Source organism: Opisthocomus hoazin, chromosome 3 (genome assembly GCF_030867145.1).
Source record: "Opisthocomus hoazin isolate bOpiHoa1 chromosome 3, bOpiHoa1.hap1, whole genome shotgun sequence".
NCBI lineage: Eukaryota > Metazoa > Chordata > Aves > Opisthocomiformes > Opisthocomidae > Opisthocomus > Opisthocomus hoazin.
The window spans coordinates 49,140,434-49,163,348 of NC_134416.1; the positions used below are offsets into that span (position 1 = coordinate 49,140,434).

At 43.6% G+C, this 22,915-nt stretch overlaps 1 protein-coding gene and 4 non-coding genes across 5 annotated transcripts in view; 2 read left to right on the forward strand and 3 right to left on the reverse strand.

The window, feature by feature from the left end:
* The window catches only part of UBE2V2 (ubiquitin conjugating enzyme E2 V2), a 28,774-nt gene extending 27,253 nt beyond the window's left edge, over positions 1–1,521 (reverse strand). The window contains exon 1 of the mRNA XM_075416185.1: positions 1,415–1,521. Coding sequence (XP_075272300.1) covers positions 1,415–1,430 — 16 coding nt within the window. The 5' untranslated portion in view covers positions 1,431–1,521. The remainder of the gene's footprint in view (positions 1–1,414) is intronic.
* A 3,476-nt stretch (positions 1,522–4,997) lies between these two features.
* TRNAA-AGC (transfer RNA alanine (anticodon AGC)) lies at positions 4,998–5,070 on the reverse strand. Its single transcript has one exon. It is a non-coding gene; the product is annotated as a tRNA-Ala (tRNA).
* A 13,517-nt stretch (positions 5,071–18,587) lies between these two features.
* Positions 18,588–18,660, forward strand: TRNAA-AGC (transfer RNA alanine (anticodon AGC)). Its single transcript has one exon. It is a non-coding gene; the product is annotated as a tRNA-Ala (tRNA).
* Positions 18,661–19,583: 923 nt separating this feature from the next.
* On the reverse strand, positions 19,584–19,656 carry TRNAA-AGC (transfer RNA alanine (anticodon AGC)). The gene has a single exon. It is a non-coding gene; the product is annotated as a tRNA-Ala (tRNA).
* A 2,686-nt stretch (positions 19,657–22,342) lies between these two features.
* TRNAA-AGC (transfer RNA alanine (anticodon AGC)) lies at positions 22,343–22,415 on the forward strand. The gene has a single exon. It is a non-coding gene; the product is annotated as a tRNA-Ala (tRNA).
* The last annotated feature ends 500 nt before the right edge of the window (positions 22,416–22,915 follow it).

Consider the following 22,915-nt stretch of genomic DNA (forward strand, 5'->3'; position numbering starts at 1 on the left):
CATAAAGTAAGTCAATAAATTTTAACAAAATAAGTTGCAGTAATCCACACCAAGTAAATACTTAAGTTTCTCTAATATATCCATTCTGGCTCAGTTTATCATAGGCAATAATGTATCTTTTTGGACTGCTCTTTCACAGAGTTGCAAGAGCTGCCCTATGCCCCAATTTTTTTAACCTTTCCAAATTCTACTCTGTAAATCCCACACCCCCAAAATCACATTACTAGGTGGAAAGGACTCTCCTACCCCAAAAAATCTGCCCCAGCTCTCCTCACAGAATCAACAGTAAGGTACCAAGACCAGTTTCAATACACCAAAGTTTCTTCTGTTTTGTTATAGCCTCAATCCCTAAATGATCCAGTGGATTGGAAGCAGAAACCAGTCAATGGCCAATGTTCACCCTAGCCTGACCACTGAGGTCAATTAATTCCCCTGTCCTGCGCTCTGTCGATCCCACTTACAAAGTCTCCGGGGTGAGAGCAGGGGAAATGAGGCCCTGCGGACTTCAGCTTTTTGTACTGGGGAAAGGTCTCTTCACATTTCAAGCTTCTCACGAAATGAAACTGAGAAAGTATAATCGTGCTTCTTAAACTTCTGCGTTTAGTGCTTGAAGCAATATTCTTGTCCTTTTCTTTGCCACCAGCTTCCACAATATTCTGCCATGCAAGTGCTCAACACCTGCTATACTGGTTACTGGGATGACTTGCAGCTCTCTGCCCTTCCATTTGCCTGTAAGAGAGACCCTTCAGCTCCAATGGCTGCCTAGCGAAAGGGAGCCAAGTGCTTCACTGCTCTTCCCCACCACGCTGCAGTGGCCACCAAACGGAAGTACCTCTGCCCCAAAACACAACACGGGCCTGACCTCTTTTCCCCTGCACCGAGAGGGGAAAGAGACCATCCTTATCCTAGAGACTACTCTGCCACGACCCCCATGCTCACCAGATGGCACATCAGTACAAGTCTTTCGTAAAAATCTTTCTCCTGCGGCGTTTTTACCAGGCCAGTGACATCTCCGCTGCCGCACACGCCCCGACCCGTCCCAGCCCCTCAGCAGACGCAGCCGCCTCTCCTCCCGCACCCTCCTAACAGAAAGCGGAGCCCTGGCTCCCACGCTGGCCCCCGAGGCCAGGCCCCCGTGGGGGGACCGCCGCCCTACAGAGGGGAGGGACCCTGCCTGGAGCACAGCCTAGCCTGGCCCGGCACCCTGCAGCCTCCCTCTGCCCCCTGCCAGAAGATGAGTCCTCCTCATCCTCCTCCCCCCTCGGGTCGCTCCCACCAGAGGCAGCTCGGCTCGGCCTCCCCCTCCCCCCCGAAATGAGACGCCTCCAGCCCTCGCGGGGGCACGCCCCGAACACGAGCCCAGTGCCCCGCTTCCCCGCGCCAGCCCCGGGCCCACCAAGCCCGCCTCACAGACCTGTGGATCCAGCCATCTTGTCCAAACCCCCCCACCGGTCCGGGCCCGCACGCGATCCGCGTCACTTCCGCTTGACACAGCCCGTCACTTCCCGCAGGGCGACAGAGGCTCTGGAGGGCGGAGGCGCGCGCGGGAAGGCACGCGCCGCGGGAGCGCGCGAGCGGCTGGGGCGGGGCCGGGGGGCGGGGCCCGAGGTGGCGGAGAGGAGCTGCGGCCGCGGCCAGGGGAGCCGGCGGAGCGGGGCCCGCCCGGGGCGGCCGGCTCGGTAACGGCGGCCTGGGAGCGCGCCCCGCCAGCGCTCGCAGGGACGCGAGGGAGCGGCTCCGGCTCCGGCAGCCGCGCCGGGGGCGGCAGCGGGCGGGGCCGGGCCGGGTCAGGCGAACCCGGGCGCGTACCAGCGCCTGCCGCCTGCGCGCTCCCCTCCACAGCTCGCTACCGACCGAACGCCTCCATCGGTGTACAGTTCCTTTTGTAAAGTTACTAGTTTTGACCGGGTTTCCGTAACGGGAATAAGCAGGAGTTTCAATATTTACACCAACAGAATTATAAGTTTTCCAGTACAGCGAAACTATTCCTACAGCTACATTTTAACCATCTGTGGAGCTTTCTGTTGTTGCAACGAGTTGATTGTAGGGATTCCCTTCTGTAGCCTATTTCAGTGAGGATACGGGAAAAAAAAGTCACAATTTTCAAAGGTTTTTCTCCTCAAACTACTGTAACATCACTGTAGAAAATATTGTGGCCTTGAACAGAAAAAAAACCACCATGAGTAGTCCCTCTTTTCCTATTCTTTGTGCAAAAGGTACGTTGGAGAACACTACACAAACCTTACTTATTTTTTCAGGAGGATTCCTCTGTGTTTCTCAGGTGACCCTGTGCTAACGATGAAGAGCACGCCTGCGTTTCTCTGAGACACAACACCATGAGGGCTGCAGGCTGACCAAACCCAAGGCGACTCGTGTTCCGTGAGCCTCTGCGAGCCCACAGCAGACGCCACCGTCCGTCCGTATCTGCACCCGCCCACTGGATGCAGGGCCCATCTTATGGATAGCAGCAACAAATTATTACAATACTAATTCCAGCCACAGGAAATAAAGATAAAACAGGCCAAAATGGAAAAAAAAGCACGAGCTCGCTGGCCTAGGTGAGGAACCTTGAACCGAATGACTCCAACAGGTATTTTGTTTCACTCTTCTGCTGTTGTGGGAAGTTTACTGGGATACAATGGTTGGGGTTTTGTTGTTGGTTTTTTCTGCAACATTGAATTTGAGGAAAAATACCAGACAAGCAGAAGCTGAAAAAATTCAAAGGTGTAAGTTCCTTTTCTTCCAAGCTATGAAGAGTTTACACATCGTTAATGAAGTCACCTCTCACTCTTCAAAAAGCATAGAGTTCTTTGAAATACTTCTGCTTTACAACTTGGTCAAAACAGGGTAATGGTAATCATTACAACAAAAACCTTTTATAAACTTTATTGTCAAACATCACACAGCATCCCTTACGAGAGATGTGCAGCATGCTCAGCTCAGAAAAATCAGTGTACTACAATCATGTTGTGGAATAAGTTTATTTAAAAGCAGCATTTCACAGAGTTGAGATTTTTGAGTGCAGATTCTACAGACGGCCCTCTTGCTGTAAAACACTGGCTGCGAAGTTGCCAGAATGATGGTTCCCAAGCTCCATCCCACCCTTTCTAAGCAATATTTGGAACAAAGTATTGATAAAAGACAAGTAAGGAATAATTATTCCCCTTCCTCAGACTACAACAAACACAGACATAGGAGAACAGTATCTTCCAGCAAGTTTAGTACAAGCAAATTACTTTTCACAGAATGAATAACTGACTTGTGTAACTCATTTAAGCACGATATTACAGAGCGCACAAGTCTGGTAATAATAATAAAAATCAAAGAAAGCTGAATTCCCTCATGGTTCTTCACACAGAAAATCTCTATGCAGCTTCTGTCTCAGAAAGTGCAGACAGAGCCAGAGCCATCACTCCTTTGACACGGAGCTCTGGAAACTACTTACCCATCACCAGGTAATCTCCTCCCACAGGTAGCGCTTTGGGGGCTGGGAACTTTGCCTCTCTCAATCCAGTAAACTCTTCACAAGATGGTCTACCTAAAAAGTAAAGACATAAAACACCGCATGGGATGAGAAAAAGCTCTTACTTCTATGCATACCGTGGTGCATTTACAAGCCCTAACAGACGTGAGAGCCCCATTATAGGAAGCTGGACATAAATGTAACAGTCATTTGTCTAGACAGCTCACAGTCACAGAAGGCATAGTTCTGCGAGCGACTGCAGACTGCACCTGTACAGAGCCCCACCGAATTCTCTCATTTCATCAGTGCACAACTTGCCTCTGATGAGCTGAGAACAGCAACATTACTCGCCCTCTTTAAAAAGCACAGAAAGTGTCAGGTATTAAGCAACAACAGGAACACAGAAAACATAGAAGCTATAATAATCACATAGTAAACAACTGTAGAGTCTCATTCCAAGCAAAAGGACATTTAAATCATTTCCTGAGCCCAGAGAGGACTCCTGAAGACCATAACACTTTTCTCTCCAACAGGCGTAATTTTAACAATAAGCATCTAGCAGTCTTAAAGTTACAACACCTCTTTTCGCTCCAGTACATGGACAATACAGGAGAAATAAGCAAATTCAATTTCTATCCCATCCATTCAGAGGTTAACTCCTTTCTTGTCATGTCATCAGAGGATCTTCCAAGCTCCCTTATTTTCTCAACAGGTACTACTTGCACATCCATGCAGCACAGTATCTCCTCCTTCCTTAACTTGAAACCCAATTCATGATTTTTGTTTCCTGATTTCCATTTGATTTAACATGTGTACTCCCAAGATCCTGATTGCAGAAATTCACTCTATTTGCAAGAAGTACATTTTGCTTATTTCCTCATGCTGCCTCAATGCAGAAGTAACAAGCAGCTAAATACCTAAATGAACTAGTAAGAAAATCAAATTAGAATTAAAAAAAAAATCTCATGAAGGCTTCAAACGTGCAAGCATAGATTTACAAAAAAAAATTTCCATGATTTTCACAGATGTGAAAATTCACAAGCAAAGAATGTAGTCTTGCTACCAGGAGTGACAGAGCTATAACATATTCTATCCCATTGTTTCTAATAGCCTACACAATCAAAATAGAGCAAAAAAGAATGTGTACTACTTACAGCAGAAATACAAAATTTTATTCATTATACACTAACCTATAATACCAAATATAAATTTAACTAATGAATGAAATCATAAACCCAAGATTTAAGGGCACACTAACAAATCCCTCATTTTTCGCTGTAATTTCTGTCATTTATTATTTTATTAAAATGTCAGTTTTGTTATTTTATGAAAGGATTATAGTTTTTCTTCCTGTAAGAAAAGAATAAACGTATGATTTTGAAAAGAAAAAATGAAATATTCAAAACAATATGTTAATTTTGTTTAGATTACAGTTCTTTCACGTTTCTTTAAACATTATACAAGAAAATTCAGTGTAAATAGGAAATATTTTTAAACGCTGGTTTATAACGAAATAAAAGTTGAAAACATACACTGGAGAATGCGGGCATCGATCCCGCTACCTCTCGCATGCTAAGCGAGCGCTCTACCATTTGAGCTAATTCCCCACCTGAAAAAAAAACTTCAGAACTTACAGTTACACACTCTGGACTTACTGAGAACCACAACACAATCAACTTTCAATTATAAATTCATTGCTTCTTGCTGCATCATTCCTTCTACTCACCGACTGCAACTTACAGCTAGAATCATGCGCTACATCTTTCAGCACGTACACTACCAAAATAACCCGATTCATCTCTTTTGCAACATAAGTTTTCATTATTTAGCTGTTTTCATACAACAAGCTCTCCAAAAGATCAAGTTATTTACAAGAAACCAAATGTGTTATTGAAATAAACCCCCAACTTTCATTGAACAACTGTTCCAAATTCAAGAAGGAAACCCATGTTCTTTCCAATTTTCAAGACACACGCATGAAAAACCTTGTCCAGGAAATGTTTAATGAATAACAAATATTATATGCCCAAATGAAACCGAGTTTTGTAGTCAAAACTTATACATATATATGTGTGTATATATATATGCACACAGACACATCCTTTTGGAAGGTGTCTGGCTTCTCTGGGGCAACAGCCCAGTGAAAATAAAACATATCTGTATTTTCCTTATTTATTACCTTATTTCCCCTTATTTATTACCTCACCAAAGGCACTTCCCTGATAATCAATACATTACTTTTAATAGCCCTAAAACACGGACTTTTTGAAAAATGAACACACAAGCATTACAAATGCTTGCATGACTTGACACCGAGCATAAAACCCACATCACAGACAAGGAACATGGTGATGTATGGCAATTACCCATTTTTAACATTTCCATTTTCACCTTTACTTGTTTACAGCCAATATTTAACTCAAAAAGCAGCTCCAGAGAGACAGTCAGCTATTACTACTAGCTCAGTTGGTCTATTGGGACAAAGCTTCCGATCGCACAAGCCCTCCTTCCGCCACTTCCCGGAAAGCGGGAACAATCTCACCCCCTCAGCCGACGGGCCCGCGCACGCCCCGCCACGCCGCCCGCCTCCAGCCGCCAGCGCCCGGCGGGCTGGCGCATGCGCAGCGCGCTCTCCCGGGGAGGTGCGGCCCCCCCCCCCGCCAGGCCGGCCGCTGCCGCCAGGGGGCGCCGAGGGCGAGGCCCCGCCCACCCGGGAACCGGCCGCGCTGGTTGGGCGAGCGTCCCCCGCCCCGCCGCTCACCCCGGTCCTCGGCACTGCCGAACCTCCCGGGCTCCTCGCTGCTGCTGCGCCCTTCCCCGGACCCAGACGAAAGGGAGGGAGCGACCGGGGAGTCGGGGCAGGGATCGGGACGCCGCCCCCAGGCAGCCTCAAACCCGAGCTCGGCCACGGTCTGAAGGAGCTTCCGACAGCCTGCGCGTGCGGGTAGCTGTCAGCCCGGGCTCTTCGGGCCCCACCGCACACAGGCCGAGCGCCTCATCACACCTTCCTCTGCTCACTGCTCCAACAAGTCTCTCGGGTGTCTCTGCGAAGCGATGTAGCCAGGCAGCGGGTGGCGGCTCCGGCTCTCCCGTCGGGCGAGCAGGGTTTACAAACTCACCCGGTCTGACACGGTAGCGCGCACTCCTGCTCTTCCCCATAGGCTCCACGCACTCTTGCACACGCAGCCAAATCATGCAGCCCGCAGCCTGCCACATGGTGACACTCCGTTGCTCAAATGTCTCCATTTACAGAGTAGGTCGCTCTTGTGCTGCATCAGTGCTGTGCCAGACCGGGGCCCTCTGCAAAGTCAAGCCACGCTTCTTCCCCAGAGGGGTACGACAGCAGAATGGGAGGTGTCACTCGCCCACCAAGCCTAGGCCAGGCTGAGGGGAAATCAAACCAGAGCACGAGTGGAGGTGAGATCGCCATCGGACTGGTTTCTAACTGGCCTGGCTTGTTTTCATGTCGTCTTACTGGCTTCTGGTGACGCCGAATCTGCTGGTCGATGTGCATCAGCCCTGACATGCGATGGATGGCTTGCAGCTACTGCACATACGCACTCAGTTGTTCCTGGAGCTGGCTGCTTCAGCAGGTGGCAACACGGAGTAGAAATACTTTGTCTTTACTCTACGTGGCAGTACTGACTCAGTGCTTGACACACTTCACTGTTGATTCGCTGCAGATTTCCCGACTGTGCCAGCCACAGGAAAATAGGAAGCAGAAGAAAGGGTAACAGTATTCAGAAAATGTTAGTTGTCAGCTCTCCAAGAGCATGAACAGTGCAAGCAAGAGTTATAATCAGAAATAAAGGTGCTGTGGATTTATGGCCATCTGTAAGTTTAAGCTATGCTAGATGCCTTTTTTTTTTTTAATACTAAAGCTAGTCCTGCCAGAGTTAAAGAAATTTTTTTAGGGGGGGATGAATGATTGTGTTGATTTTTTTTTAATGTTTCTAGAACGTTTTAATAAAAACAGTATGAAATTAAGGTATTGGTAACACAAAGTAAGGAGAGATCTTTGCTGCATAAATAATTCATTTTTCTACAGCAGCTGCTAGAACATGCACAGAAGATTCAGCACCTTTTCAATGTTGAAAAGACTGAGTGGAAAACATTATAGCTTTCTGTATCTCAGGAACTCCTTTCTGAAAGACAATTAAAACAACTGATCAAATACTGGTAGCACAAAGCTTAAGGAGACCCTTGCAAGGCATCATCAGCTGCACGTAACTGTCAAATCAAATTTAAATTAAAAAATTCAGCCCAAGAGCGAAGTCTTTGGATAGTTACAAGGAAAGCTACAAAAGCTGCAACTGTATTTCTCACTTGGGGAAGGCTTTCTTATCCCAAGTAGAAACTGCGAGACAAAATCCAACTGAAGTAAGGCACATGTGTTTTTCGTGTGGTCTTGTTTATGCAGAATCAGCCACCTGTGGACTCTCATCTGGGCCTAACAGCACCTGCTTACTTGATCATCTGCAGGCATTTAGAGCGAGGTAGCTAACCAACACTAATTACTCCATAGTAAAGGTAAATCATTTTTAGCAGGGATGACAAAGAGCATATTTAGGCCATGGATTCCTGAGTAACTTCCTGGTTGGGTATTGTTCTTCCAAAATAAAGGGATTAAAAAAAAAAATCACCCTATTTTTGTCTTTATCTTCAGAGAAGATAAAGCTTTCCTCACAGAAAGTTGTTTAGAGATGGCTACTATCAGTTCAAATGCTGCTATAATCTTAAATGACTTAAATGACAAATTCAAAGTCTGCACTTACCATGTTTCAGGTTACCTAATACCATATTTTCATAGCCTTTTATTCATCTGACAAGTGTTGAAGTAGCTGTAATCTTACTAACAATATTTAGGAAAAGAAGCACTCAGCTACAGAAAGGCATTAGATTTGCCATCAGAAAACCAGGTCTTGCTGAAAGTAATCTTTGAATTCCTATTTACTTTTTTTCAGCAAAAATATTTAGCAATATACAAAGATAACAAAGTTACATTTGTGCAGGAGATGAGTTATTCCCTAAACTTTCAGAGACTCTAAGGACCTAAGGAAGCAGGGAGCAAGCTGGAACAGCTCATCCTACCGCACGTCACCAAACCTGCCAGCAAGACAGATTAAAAGTGGGTTTTCCCATCCTCTGGTGAAACTGCCTTTTCCTGCTAGCAGTTAACTTGAGGGTTGGTGTTAAAGGTTCAAAGGCCAAGATTTTTTTGTAAGACAGGAGCAGCTTTTACAGTTGCAAACCAGCCTGAAGTTTTGGTGCCTTTTTTTTTTTTTTTAAATAAAGATATCCAAGTTATTTAAGAGTCATACTCTCAAGTGCTATAAACTACAAGAAATGCGGTTGTAAGGTAAGAATTCCGTCCTGCTTAAACACAGATCAATATAGACATTTTTTATTATGTTTCCCAACCTCCACCCTCAAAGCAATGCCTAGGAAAACGCACGAGCATAAACCTAATTATGAATTTACATTCTAAGAAAAACAGGAAGGTTCATTTGAAGGCATACACCCCCCGCTGCTATTCCTGCAACTCACAGCCAGCGCATTCGGGACAAAACCTTCTTCTTTCCAACACGGCCTGCCCCCCCCGAGATACCGCAGGTCTCTCCGCAGCCGGCTGAAGGGGGCAACGCCTCCAGCACCGGGTGGCCCGGGAGGCAGGCTCGCCAGGCGGGCAAGGCCTTCCCGCCGAGGGCTCGCCCGCCATCCCGGCTACTGCCCCGAGGGCCGGGGGGACACCGAGCGACAGCACTCCCAGCACAGCACCACTGCCCTGCGCCGCGCCGCCTGTAATTAACGGGGGAAAAACCGGCGGAGGGGGGGGAGTAGGGCGGCCGCCGCAGAATGTTCTGGCGGCGGGCGGGGCCGGCCCTGAGGGGGCGGCGGGGCGGGAAGCGCGGGCGTTGGCGGCCTGAGCGCGTCGAAAGGCAGAGCTGGCGGAGGAGGTTTGTCTGTCGCCTTGTACTCGGGAGGGTTTCTGGTCGTGGTGGTCGTCTCGGTGGGTCTTGCGGAGTGTAGTTTTGAGGTGACAGGGGTGCTGCTGCTCCTCGGGAGGGGGCTGGTTTCCTGGGTTCTTCTGGGGTGCTTCCTACCGCTGTGCTGTGCTGCCGTGGGTCAGGCTCCAGCCCTCCTTCGATCCCCCTCAGTGCCTGCTACACCACCAATCTTACATTGCGTGAGTAAAAATTTAACTGTTTTCCTTCCGTTCTGGTGCTGCTCAGCCAGGGTTCGCTCAGAGTGCATCACTGAGCCCAAGGAAGAGGTGGAAGAATCAAATCGGAGAATGACACGGCTTGAAGAACTTGTTGAAGTGGGTGCTAACTTAAACTTTCTGTGTTTTTAATTCGGCTTGGTTGTGATGGGTTTGTGCTGTGCGCAGGTAGCGTCATCAGTGAATGCAACTCTTCTGCTGTTAGGTCTGGTTTGCCTGTTGTAATTCTGAAATGACTGTATAGTATGGTGGTATCTAAATTCAAAACAGACAAGCTGTTAGATTTTCATGTGGACCTAAGTAACCAGATGCTGAACACACACTGAATTTCAGTGAGTTCTGTGTACATTAAACCTCTAATCTTTGAACATTGCAGCCAAATGTACTTTTCAGATCATTCTATATAACCAGTTCCTCCGGTCTTTTTTCTGTTTTGTTTGTTTGGATGAGGTTATTGTTCTGAAAACTTCTCTGTTGTTCAGGAGAAATTCGCATTGAGTGAGTAGATAGTTCTGTTAGTTCTGTTCATTAGTAAAATCCACAGGACGTAGGAATCTTAATCTTCTTCTAAACTGGGAAATCTTCATCACTCCCACCCCACTTAACTTTTTCACCAGAAGTGGAAGATGGATAAAAATCTGAAAAATAAGGAAATTGTTCAGAGTTTTGTAGAAATAGATAGCTTTGCAGACCCTCGAAAGGAACATGAGGAAAATCCTGGATGTGCTGTTTAGTGATAGCTGATTAGCCAGGTGGCCTGCACAGAGCCCAGGGTGCAACCAGTACACATTCTCTCCTATCCGGAGTTACAGGCAATGTGGAGAAAATTGGCATTGTTACGGTGGTGATTTAGAAGACAAAGGTTGCAAATCCGTTTGGATTGAGGCATAGTCAATCTCACTGCTTCTGTAACAACTTTTTCTGACTATTATTAAACAGTTTGTTTGGAAGAGGTATCTGAAAATGGATAGTATGTAAAATGAATAATACAGTTTTTCTATAATGCCATTTTAGTTCAAGGAGGGCATTGCACGTAAGCCCTGTGATGTTGAAACTGTTGGTGAAACCCTCAGTTGGCAGAGATGTCAAGTATTCTCAGAAATTCAGAGAAGGAAGTTGTGGTGTGAATATATCCCATTTTCCTAAAAAAGAAGCCGAAATGCATAATCATATTAATGTATGACTTCCTGTTTCCCCATCTGGAAACAGAATTAAGTCTTTGCCAATCTGGAATTGTTGTGATTATCTGGACAGATATTTAAAACCCATTGATGCCTTTAGAGAGAGAGAATGATAACTCAGATGTCTTGCTCAGTACTTCGGCTTTCCTCCCAATTTTTGGATCTTATGGGTTGAAATCATGATGGTGATTTTTGCGTAGTCCGGGTAGAAATAGCAGAGAGTAGCATAAAAGTATGGTCTCGTCTTCCTCTGAGCTGAGATCTGAGCTCACTACCTCCTTAGCATTAGGTTAACTTAAATGCCAACCTGGTAAATACACACACAGAATGTTATGGTTTTGTACTTCTTCCAAAAGCAGCATGCTTTGTATGAATTATTTGGGCCCTGGCAAGCTTCTGTTGTGGCTGCTGATGCTAACTGAAGTTACTTAGGTTGCTTGGCTAATCTGTTTCCAACATTGATTCTTTCATCAATATTACAGCATTTTGTACTGATACATTGCCTCCCAGATGGACTGTACTGATGTTCCTCAAACAAGGTAATAGCAGTGGCAAATATTACTAGAAGTAGCAAATCTTTCTAGTTTTGGGGTTTTTTTGTAGTGTTTTTTGGTGGTTAGTTGTTTTGAGGGATTTTTGGCATGCTTTTGTTTTGTGATTTGGGTACAAAATGATGAACGGTGGTAAAATGGAGGCAGTATTTTGTGACCAATCAATAAAATCATTATCAACAAATGAAGCTTTATTGTGACTATTAAGAACAGAAATAGTTATGGGAGGTGGTTGCTTCTGACTCGTGACAGACCTGCTGTTTGGCTTTTTGTGTGATTTACAGTACCTTTTTTTGTTTTGTTTTTCTCAAAGAAGGGTGTTGATTTTGTTGCCCAATTCCATATTTTGATTAAATCATTTCTGAGGTCCAGAACACGTTTACTTCAATGCTTTAAGTACAGATTTGGATATAGAACTGGTGACATATTTATTTGTTTCATTTTAGTGATAAATCTATCAACTTGAAGGTTAGGCTATTTAGAAGAATGAATTGAACATACTGTAGCCGTCCTTACGTTCTTTTGTCACTGCTTAATTTGTAGTTAGTTCTTGGTTTTGTTTGATATTAAGTAAATTTTCCCCTACTTGGTGTATTAAAGCCTAAAGACTACCAGTGCCTAGTAACAAAAAGTTTCATAGGCAGCAGTACTTGCCAGTTTGTGTGCAGTTGTAAGCCTGCTTGGGACTTCCCTTAATTAAGCCCTTGTAGATGTGCTTCACCATTCCAAAGCTGTCATGGTGAAACCTGTTTCTCTCTGGGCTGTGTTCATGCAAGCCTAATGCAAACGCAATTAGAAGGGTTCTGTTTATTTGTTTTACAGCCTAGGTGTTTTTAAGACTTGAGTAATTTTTATTCTGAAAGAATACTAGGGAAAAAACCCCCAACCAAACACAAATGAAAACCCTTTAAGGGTTACAGTTGGTTTGGGTGTGTGTGTTTGTTCTCTTTGAAATACAAACCTTAGAGTAAAGTATTCCTGTTTGGAGGAAAATCGTGCTTTTTCTCTGTAGGTGATCTAAAATCACTTATTTTTGTCAATCACACAAAGAGAGTAGAAGGCATTCTGACTAAAACACGGTCAAATATTGACTGGTATTTTTAGTAATCGAGCCAATTCATTTGAAGCTAGTTTGTTTTTGTAGTGTACTGGAACGTGTAGTACCACAACTGTGGCATAACTCAAATCCTTTTGAAAGTAGGATTTAGTCACACTGGTGCTCTGGAATGTTTCCATCGTAATTAAGTGCTGTGTTTCTAGTTACTCTATGACTAAGCAAATGAACTGACCTGTTACGGAAGTCTTGGTGCAAGAATCCAATTGGTCATGTGAAGATATCACAGAGTAGAGGTAGCAGCAAGCTTGCCTATTTTGGCAGACGTATTGACTAGTGGGGCTTTCAGTGAACCAGTTGCTGAAATGTCTGTGGTATCTGCAGAATAATTGCAGCTGTAAGAACTTAATTATATTCTGCAAATTAATTTCAGATGCTTCTTTCCATATTGATTAGGTTTTAATATGAGGGGGAGAAACATTTTTTCCCAAAGCCAGCTGTTTCAGAGTGAGGGAGCAGGTGACAAAATACTGGAGTTAATGGGAGAATGTGTACAGGACTTTTAGTGTGGGAATTTGGAGTTAGACCAGTGATCCTCATCAGTTAGTGAGGGAATTGGCATCTTGGATGCTGCAGTAGCATTTGACAATTTCAGAAAGTGAAGTTGGTATTCTATAACTGATGGGAGTGCTAGCTTGTGAATTTTATCTCTTCTTTCTTTGGTCAATGATAACTGGTGTCTTACTCCTTCTTCTTCACCTCTTTGGTTATCCTACCATCTGAAGAAGATTCTGTTCTCTGTTCCTTTTGTTATGATAATTATTTTACTATTCCTAAAATAACAATATTCCCAGAGTTCCTGTGGATTAAAAAAAAAAAGAAAGCTGTATTTGTCTTAAACTGCTGCTATTTTTTATCTTAAAAGTGAATTTGCAAGTGGTGTCTTTGGAAGCACTGCATAAGAAGAAGGAAGGGACTTGTATTAGTAAAGGATGAGGTAGGTTGTTTCGACAAGAAAGCCAAAGGTTCAGAAAAAAACAGTCATTCAGAAATTTTCTACTGCTGTGACTGGAACTTGCAAGAAAAGTAATGAGAGAGTGGTGGTGCGTTACAAAGCCAGAAGCATCTTCACAGAGTTTCCCCATCCTTTCCACAGTTAGAGCTTTGTACAGTAGTAAAACCATTCGTGTATGTACAAGTCTTAAAAGCACAGGAGCAGGCTGTCCCCATGTGCTGCAAGATGAACTGGCAAGGAAGATGACCGGCCTGGCTGAACAGGGAGCTCTTGCTGGGACTCATGAAAAAAAGGAGGGTCTACCACTTATGGAAAAAAGGGCAGGCAATTCAAGTACAGGGATCTCATTAGGTCATGCAGAGAGGAAATTAGAAAGGCAAAAGCTCAGCTAGAACTCAGGCTGGCCACTGTTGTAAGAGACAACAAAAAATGTTTTTACAACTGCATAAGCAACAAAAAGAGGGCCAAGGAGAGTCTCCATCACTTATTGGACGCGAGGGGGAATATTGCCAACAAGGATGAGGAAAAGGCTGAGGTACTCTAATGACTTCTTCGCTTCAGTCTTTAATAATCAGACTGGTTATTCCCAGGGTAGTCAGCCCCTAGTGCTGGAAGATAGGGAAGGAGAATGGAACAATCTCCTGTAATCCAGGAGGAAGCAGTTAATGACCTGCTATGACACCTGGACACTTACAAGTCTATGGGGCCAGAGGGGATCCACCCAAGAGTGCTGAGGGAACTGGGGAAGGAGCTGGCCAAGCCACTCTCCATCATCTATCAGCAGCCCTGGCTAGCAGGGGAGGTCCCAGACAACTGGAGGATCGCCAGTGTGACACCCATTTACAAGAAGGGCTGGAAGGAGGATCATGAGAACTACAGGCATGTCAGCCTGACCTTGGTGCCGGGCAAGATTATGGAGCGATTGATCCTGAGTGCGCTCACTGGATATGTGAAGGACAACCAGGGGATCAGGCCCAGCCAGCATAGGTTCATGAAAGGCAGGTCCTGCTTGACCAACCTGATGTCCTTCTGTGACCAGGTGACCCGCCTAGTGGATGGGGGAAAGGCTATGGATTTTGTCTACCCGGACTTAGTAAGGCCTTTGACTCTGTTCCCCACAGCATCCTCCTGGAGAAACTGGCTGCCCATGGTTTGGATGGGTGTACTCTTCACTGGACAAAGAACTGGCTGAATGGCCGAGTGCAGAGAGTGGTGGTGAATGGAGTTAAATCCAGCTGACGGCCAGTCGCAAGTGGTGTTCCCCAGGGCTCAGTTTTGGGTCCGGTCTTGTTTAACATCTTTATCAATGATCTGGATGAGGGGATTGAGTGCTCCCTCAGTAAGTTTGCAGATGACACCAAGTTGGGTGGGAGTGTCGATCTGCTTGAGGGTAGGAAGGCTCTGCAGAGGCATCCGGACAGGCTGGATCGATGGGCCGAGGCCAACTGTATGAGGTTCAACAAGGCCAAATGCCGGGTCCTGCACTTCGGTCACAACAACCCCATGCAACACTACAGGCTTGGGGAGGAGTGGCTGGAAAGCTGCCCAGCAGAAAAGGACCTGGGGGTGTTGGTTGACAGCCAGCTGAACATGAGCTAGCAGTGTGCCCAGGTGGCCAGGAAGGCCAACAGCATCCTGCCTTGTATCAGGAACAGTGTGGCCAGCAGGAGTAGAGAGGTGATTGTGCCCCTGTACTGGGCACTGCTGAGGTCACACCTCAAGTACTGTGTTCAGTTTTGGGCCCCTCACTACAAGAAGGACATGGAGGTGCTGGAGCGTGTCCAGAGAAGGGCATTGAGGCTGGTGAGGAGTCTAGAGAACAAGTCTTGTGAGGTGCGGCTGAGGGAGCTGGGGCTGTTTAGTGTGGAGAAGAGGAGGCTGAGGGGGGACCTTGTTGCTCTCTACAACTAACTGAAAGGAGGTTGTAGTGAGGCAGGTGTTGGTCTCTTCTCCCAGGTAACTAGTGATAGGACGACAGGCAGTGGCCTCAAGTTGCATCAGGGGAGATTTAGATTGGATATTAGGAAAAATTTCTTTACTGAAAGAGTGATCAGGCATTGGAATAGGCTGCCAAGGGAGGTGGTGGAGTCCCCATCCCTGTAGGTGTTTAAAAAATGTGTAGATGTGGCACTTCAGGACATGGTTTAGCAGGCATGGTGGAGTAGGTTGACGGTTGGACTTGATCTATTTCCAACCTATGATTCTATGATTCTATGAAATGTAAACTTGAGATGTTCTGCTTTAAATGTCTTTCTGCTAACACCTTTTTTCCTCCTTTTTTGAGATTCTGCTAATGCAACAATGTCATGCTCTCTGGGATCTTCCAGAGCCCCCCCCCCTCGAAAAAAAGAAACAGGGCTGAGTAAGAGTAATGTGTTTGAAAGTCACATCAAGTTGGAAGAGCAGAATGACAAGGAGCTTAGTTCTCAGGGTTGAACAGGTGATAGAATCTGGAGGACATCCTGTCCAAATAGTTTCTGTGTAAAAGTTAGGGTGATCAGATACTTTTAAAGCATGGTTGCATATAATTTGACTTTGAGGGATTTGATACGGTCTGATAAACGTCCACTGTCTCCGAATCTGTAACTTTTGGTTATGGGTGAGTACGGAGTTCCTGACTGCAGAGGATTTCCACAGGCATGCTTGTTGAATTGTACATGGCATAGCAAGAACTGTATATACAGAGAATGACATAGGATGTGTTTTTCAAATATCTGGCTCACCAAAATCTTCTAAAATTTCACACTCTGGTTTATTTCATGGACACAAATGTAATCCCAGTTATAAAAAAAACAAATATCTATTATTCAGGTATTTACCTACATGTCCTGCAAAGCCTAGAATTTGGTTGTTGTACTTCCTGAACTCAGTGAGTCCTTGGAGAGGAGAGACTTGAAAGATCTTTATATTTCAGTGTGATTTATGTGTCTTAAAGGATCTCAGGCAAATCAAGAAAGAAACTGCAAGAGAGTTGTTTTTAAAGTTACTTAATAAATTTAGTTTCAGATATTCTTTTTTTCCAGAAAGGCAAGGATGTACTACATTTACAATATTAAATGGAAGTTCACAATTATGCATCCAGCTCTGGAGCCCTCAACACAGGAAAGACATGGACCTGTTGGAGCGGGTCCAGAGGCAACAAAAATGATCAGAGGGATGAAACATGCCTCCTACAAGGACAGGCTGAGGGAGTTGGGGCTGTTCAGCCTGGAGAAGAGGAAGCTCCGGGGAGACCTTGTAGCAGCTTTCCACCACCTGAAGGGGCCTGCAACAGAGCTGGAGAGGGACTTTTTATGAGGGCGTGTAGTGATAGGACAGGGGATAATGGCTTTAAACTGGAAAGAGGGTAGATTTAGACTGGATATAAGAGAGAAATTCTTTACTCTGAGGGTGGTGAGGCACTGGGACAGGTTGCCCAGAGAAGTTGTGGCTGCCCCTTCCCTGGAAGTGTTCAGGGGCAGGTTGGATGGAGCTCTGAGCACCCTGGTTTAGTGGAAGGTGTCCCTGCTCATGGCAGGGGGGTTGGAACTAGACGATCTTCAAAGGTTCCTTCCAACCCAAACCATTCTATGATTCTTTGAATTCTCTCTTTCTCTTTTTTTTTTTTTTAGAATCGAAGCAAAACAAAGCCCCAGACTATTACAAGGTTTCTGAAGGGTTCACTCAAATTCCCCTTCCTCTTTTTAGAGGGAAAAGAAACATGGTTCCCCAAGATTCCTTTACTTAGGGTTTTAACAAAGTCAGCTGCTTGCCTCTCTATTACTGCCTGCTATTGCTTCTTTGTATCCACATCAGCGTTATTTTCTAATGAACAGTTAGTTGACCACTGATTAATAACACACATATTATGATCATTTCCAGCACTTTGAATCAGCAGCTATTTGCACATATCTAAATAAGGCTGGATATGGCTTCAATCCTCCAAGTTAAATGACGATATATAGAAATTGAGGAAGTAAGAAACTGAAACACATGAACTGTGTTGATACGTGAGTGTTGTGATATGTCAATCACATTAGGTCAGCAAATCTTCATGTTCTAGTTCTGGCACAGTAGATCTCTTTTGCTTGCTTTACTTCTATTTTATGATAGCGTGAAATCATAAAGAATTACTTTCTCCCCCCCCCCCCCCCCCCCCAAATGCAACTTTCAAAGGGAGAAGGCTCTGGTATTTAACTTCAAATAACAAGAAACATTGGAGACCCTACTTTGTGTGTTTCTGGCTCTGATCTTGCACAGCTGAAACCAAACCACTGAACAGAATTTTCACTGCTGTTTCGTTATAGCTATGATTGTATTTTACATTTTAATTATGTATTGTTGATTTTTATATGTATCTGTGAGTGTGCATGTCTATCTGGTGATATTGTCACACCTTAAAAATTCCAGAGACATATAGATAGATAATGTGGACTATTACTTTGTTTCCCATTGTTCTGTTTGCCTGGGGGCCTGTTTGCCCCCCCCCCCCCCCCCCCTTTGTGTAACTTGGGCCCAGAACTCCATTGCCACAAGAGAAAGAACTGGAAGAACTCTACTTATTCAGTCATGTCCATTATATTGTAAAATATGGAAAGTCATTTAGCTGATGCTCTTCCGTCTAGAGATTATAAATAGGAAAAATCAGTTTTAGAAAAACATAATCTTTAAATGTGTACAGATTCCTCTAAACAGTCACAATTGTTTGGTGCAAACATAAAGCTACATTTGCTTGGAAGCACAGATGTTCTGTTATCCAGATGCAGCTTAGCTGAGTAAAAGACATGCTGTTAAATCAAGGAGTCCAGATTTCATGTTAGGCAAAAGTCCCACTAAGGCTGTCAAAAGCAGTGTACTTTAAGAAAGATCTAATTGTTCCTGCATTTCACCAGAAAGTTGTGTTCTGTTACTGCCCACGAGAAACTTCGGCAGGGGATTACAACTCGAGCAGTGGGCTCTGACTGCCCAGCTACCAATGTGATATTAGAGTAGAAAATCAGTTCATTTTTTGGTACAAAGTTTTGTTTGTACTTGAGACAGCAGATTAAGTTTAGAGGTAATTTGTAGAAAGTTACTCTGTCGGTGAGAAAATGAAAGTAAGAAGATGTAGTTGTGTTGTATGGGGAATTAGCTCAAATGGTAGAGCGCTCGCTTAGCATGCGAGAGGTAGCGGGATCGATGCCCGCATTCTCCATTTGCTACTTTCAAGTGTTACTTTTTGTTGCCATTGTGAACCATACTTCATTTTTTCAGTTACCAATTGTAATTTTTTTTTTCTGGTTTGGAAAAGAACGGCTTGTAAACTGCTGTTTTGTCTAAAATTAAAGTAACTGCCTGCACAAAAAAGAAATAAATTCGTGTTGATGGGTTTTAAAGAATGAAAAAAAAGCACACTGACAGATACCACTGTTTCTTCTGATTTTTGGCTGTGATGATACAGTTTTAGTGCCCTGTATATATTACCTTACATTGTGGGTTTTTTTTAATTTAGAAGCATTTTTCTGTAGCAGTTTTGTAAGGATTAAAAATCCATTTTAAGAAGCACGTGCACTGTATGAATTAGTTAAGTTGTTAATGTTGATGAAAGATGAGCATTTTTTTTTAACTGCAAATTATTTTCCTGTGTTGCATTGAGGAAGAAATTGAGTGAAATTGTGAGAGATTGAATGTCAGGTGAAACTCAGGTTAGGAACAAGTGAGTCATGCCTGTCCAATCTACAGCAGGTGAAAGGTAGCTGCAGAGACAGTAATTCTATGGTGAGCTGATGATTGTATAAACAACTACGTATTTTTACATCTTCTAATAGAGAATTTCACTAACCTTTCATATAATTAAAAACTAAAAAAATGCTCACATAAAATACAGTGCACTTGTAAGGGACAGAAGTGAATTTAATTTCCTGTATTACAGAAAAACAACTTTAGTGTTAGATGATTTTGTGAAGAAACAGTTTTTCAGAGAGTTCACATATGTATTGTGGTAATAGAGACTATTTTCCTGTTTTGTTTGCAGTATGAAATGTTATATATTACTATCTAAGTATTTTCTTTCACAAACCTGAGCAATTTATGGAAGAAAATCTTACGCTACCAGAGATTTTCAGTCTCTCAAAACACTGGAGAATGCGGGCATCGATCCCGCTACCTCTCGCATGCTAAGCGAGCGCTCTACCATTTGAGCTAATTCCCCTCTTTGTGTGACACGAAGGGCAGATTTACTTCTGCCGAATCATAGTGTGGCTGCTTGAGGTACAGTTACTTTCTTGAGTCAGTCTGCTTATTTAATAACACTGAATCATCACTATATTTATGTGGAAAGCCTGTTAGCGTAAAAGTCAGGATACTCACTTGACATATGAGGAGTAGTACTACTGATGCGTTTTCTGCTATGTTACTTCAATAAAACAATACTTACTTTCCTGAACAAATCTTTCTCTAGCATTTGTTCAGGAAGGAGTGAAAACTGCTTTTTTACCTCTCACAATGAAGATACCAAAATTATTGTAAATCTAGAAAGCATACTGTTAGAAGTCACTGAAGGGCAATGAGATTTTTCTGTGTTTTTCAACACTTTTTATTCTCTTCTCCAACTTTATTTTCTCATTAGTTTTATGTAAGTGGTAAATGTAATGGTTTAGAAGTTCATGTTTATCATAGTCTGTGGAGATAAAGTATTCATTTATATCTTCGTAAGTTACATTCTAGGTACATCTACCTTTTTGTGTTGACTTTGATTCAGTTAAAACAGTATTTCATCTTAAATGTATGGGGCTACTAAAAACACTTCAGAAATATAAAAATTCAAGTGTAGTCATTCTTAGTGCTGTCGGTTAGTAGCACACTGGCAAAGCTCTATTCACAGGTTATTAAATCAAGGAATGCTTTTTGGATTTAAAGAACAAAAATGTAGTTTACAGTGACAGTGATTGCAGTGATACACTATTAAAACAACAAAGGCAATGAAAATGATATATCTATAATATATATACACCCATATACAGATACTATATATATCTATATCTGATATTGTCCTGGGTTTGGCCAGGACAGGGTTAATTTTCACCGGACTCCAGGAAGGGGCACAGCCGGGGGGTGGGGGCTGACCCCACCTGGCCAAACAGAGCCCGGTATTCCATACCATGTGACGTCAGGCTGGGTCCCGGTGGGGGGGGCGGCACCGGCGGGAACTCTCTCGCGGCTTGGGAGCGTGCGGCGCCGGTGCGGTCCGAGAGAGAGGGTCTGTTTTTGTCGTGTTTTCTCCTTATCTGTATCATTGTTGTTCCTGTTTCCCTCTGTTTGCTGTTCTGTTAAACTGCCCTTATCCCGACCCACCAGTTTCTGCCTCTTTCTTTTCATTCTCCTCCGCACGGCGGCGGGGGGAGGGGCGGCCGCGTGGCGCTTTTGTTGCCGGCGGCAGCCGAAACCAAGACAGATATATATGGATATATAAGATTCTCACTTGCTGTTTAAATGCAGAAAAGTAAGTTCTGCTAGTAAAGTAAAATGTGTGCAGTAATCCAACAATACATGTGCTGGTGGTTTTGTCTAATGCATTTAATTTACTGGGTGACAGCATCTAGTCAAATGAAAATATGAAATTAAGCATCAGCTAGTTACAACTTGTCTAAAGTAAGGTAGTACTTCAAATCTAGCACAGTCCAGATTCAGGCCAAGATGTGAAACTTAAACTGCAGTATCACTGCAAATACTCACCTAGAATTTAAATATTCCCCTGCCTTTCCTCAGTGTCTGCACAACAATAAATGTGTTCTTACTATTTCTTGCACTGTATCGTAACTGGCTTTATCTGCCTCACTGGAGTAAACTGGAGGGGAAAAACAAATACACAAAAGTGGTTTCAGTCCTTCTCACAGGCACATATCTTAGGCTCAGTGACGGCCCACAGCACATCTGCAGCTGGGATCTTTCCCATGTCGTATTTCACAAGGTTCAGCTCTAAGTACTGTTTTCTTTATCTATCCTATGCAGTTAGAGTCAGTATGAAAATAGCAGATTACCTTTCCTTATTTTTCACTCCCAAATCTCACTCTGCTGCCACTGAAAAGGCCTAAAGTTTGACAGTTCACCTCACTGAAAAACAGTTTATTTGGTGCTGAAGTCAGATAAGGGTGAGGAAGGACCTCTGCAATAGTACTATCTGAAGTGATTAAAATGTGTATTTCATATAATTGACAGCCTATTGTTTTGTGATCTTCAATTTGTTGTGATTGCCAAGTTTTCATATAAGATGGTAAGTAAAACTTTCTTATTTCTTCACTTGATTGGGAGAATTTCCTTAACGTACATGGCTGAAAATAATCTGGCCTTCTTAATTAAATTTTTTTACTTCTCCTAGGGTGTTGCAGCTGTGAAGACTTTGTGTCCACATACTTTCATTTAACACAGATCACTTTAGTGCATCTGTTTGGCAACACTAATGTGAACTGATACAAGCTAGTTTAATCAGGTTTTGACTTTTGCTTTCTAAGATGGTGTGGAGGACATCAGGGCAAAGCAAGTTTTATTATCTTCAAGCTGCACCACTCCATTGTCTGTGATGTGACTTCCCTCAACACAGAAGCAGCAGCTGCCCTCTTCAAAGAAGCGTAAATCTAGTGTGAGTTGGATGGCACTGAAATGCTCCAGGTCGCAAGTTTGTCATGCAGGTTAGCGTGAAGTGCCTTATCACGTTACTCAGGGATTTTGTCGACTTGGACAAAAAAGTAGGCAAGCTCAAGGTCAAATGCTATTAAGTGTTCTGAGCAGTTGCCCTGGGGTTACTACTCATGATAAAAGAACAGAGTTGGTAAAGAGAAGGTAGTTTGTATTTGTGGTTATTAAAAACTATAGTTACAGGATAAGTGAAAGTGTTGTGGGGGGAATTAGCTCAAATGGTAGAGCGCTCGCTTAGCATGCGAGAGGTAGCGGGATCGATGCCCGCATTCTCCAGTGTCATGTTTTGCTGGTGCTGAGAGAAAAAACAGCTACGGCAAATGTTTTCACGTATTGAACTGGAATTTTGAAGTGAAATACGCTCTTACTGTTTAGATGTACATAGCTCATTTCTAACTGCTGTCATATGTTTGACTAGAATAAATTAAAAGAATTACTCATACCTAAAACAAAACAAAACAAAAAACCAACAAAAAATAACCCCCCAAAAAACCAGAAACTGATTTTTATGGGGAGAAGACTAAATGCTGTAAAAGTGCTGTAAAGTATTTTTCAGGAATTGCAACTAATATAATTTTTTTATTTCATACACCTAGAAAACGTTTCTTTTCTGGTTTGTCTTGTTTCTTACTACTTCATTTGGAAATGCTGAATGAATTACTACAAATTTATTATATGACACCTGTTTTGGAATCGCAGTTGTATATGTTTTTGTTTGTGAATAGACAGACCAGTGCAAGACAGAAAACTGTATTACATGTATGGAACTGCAGACT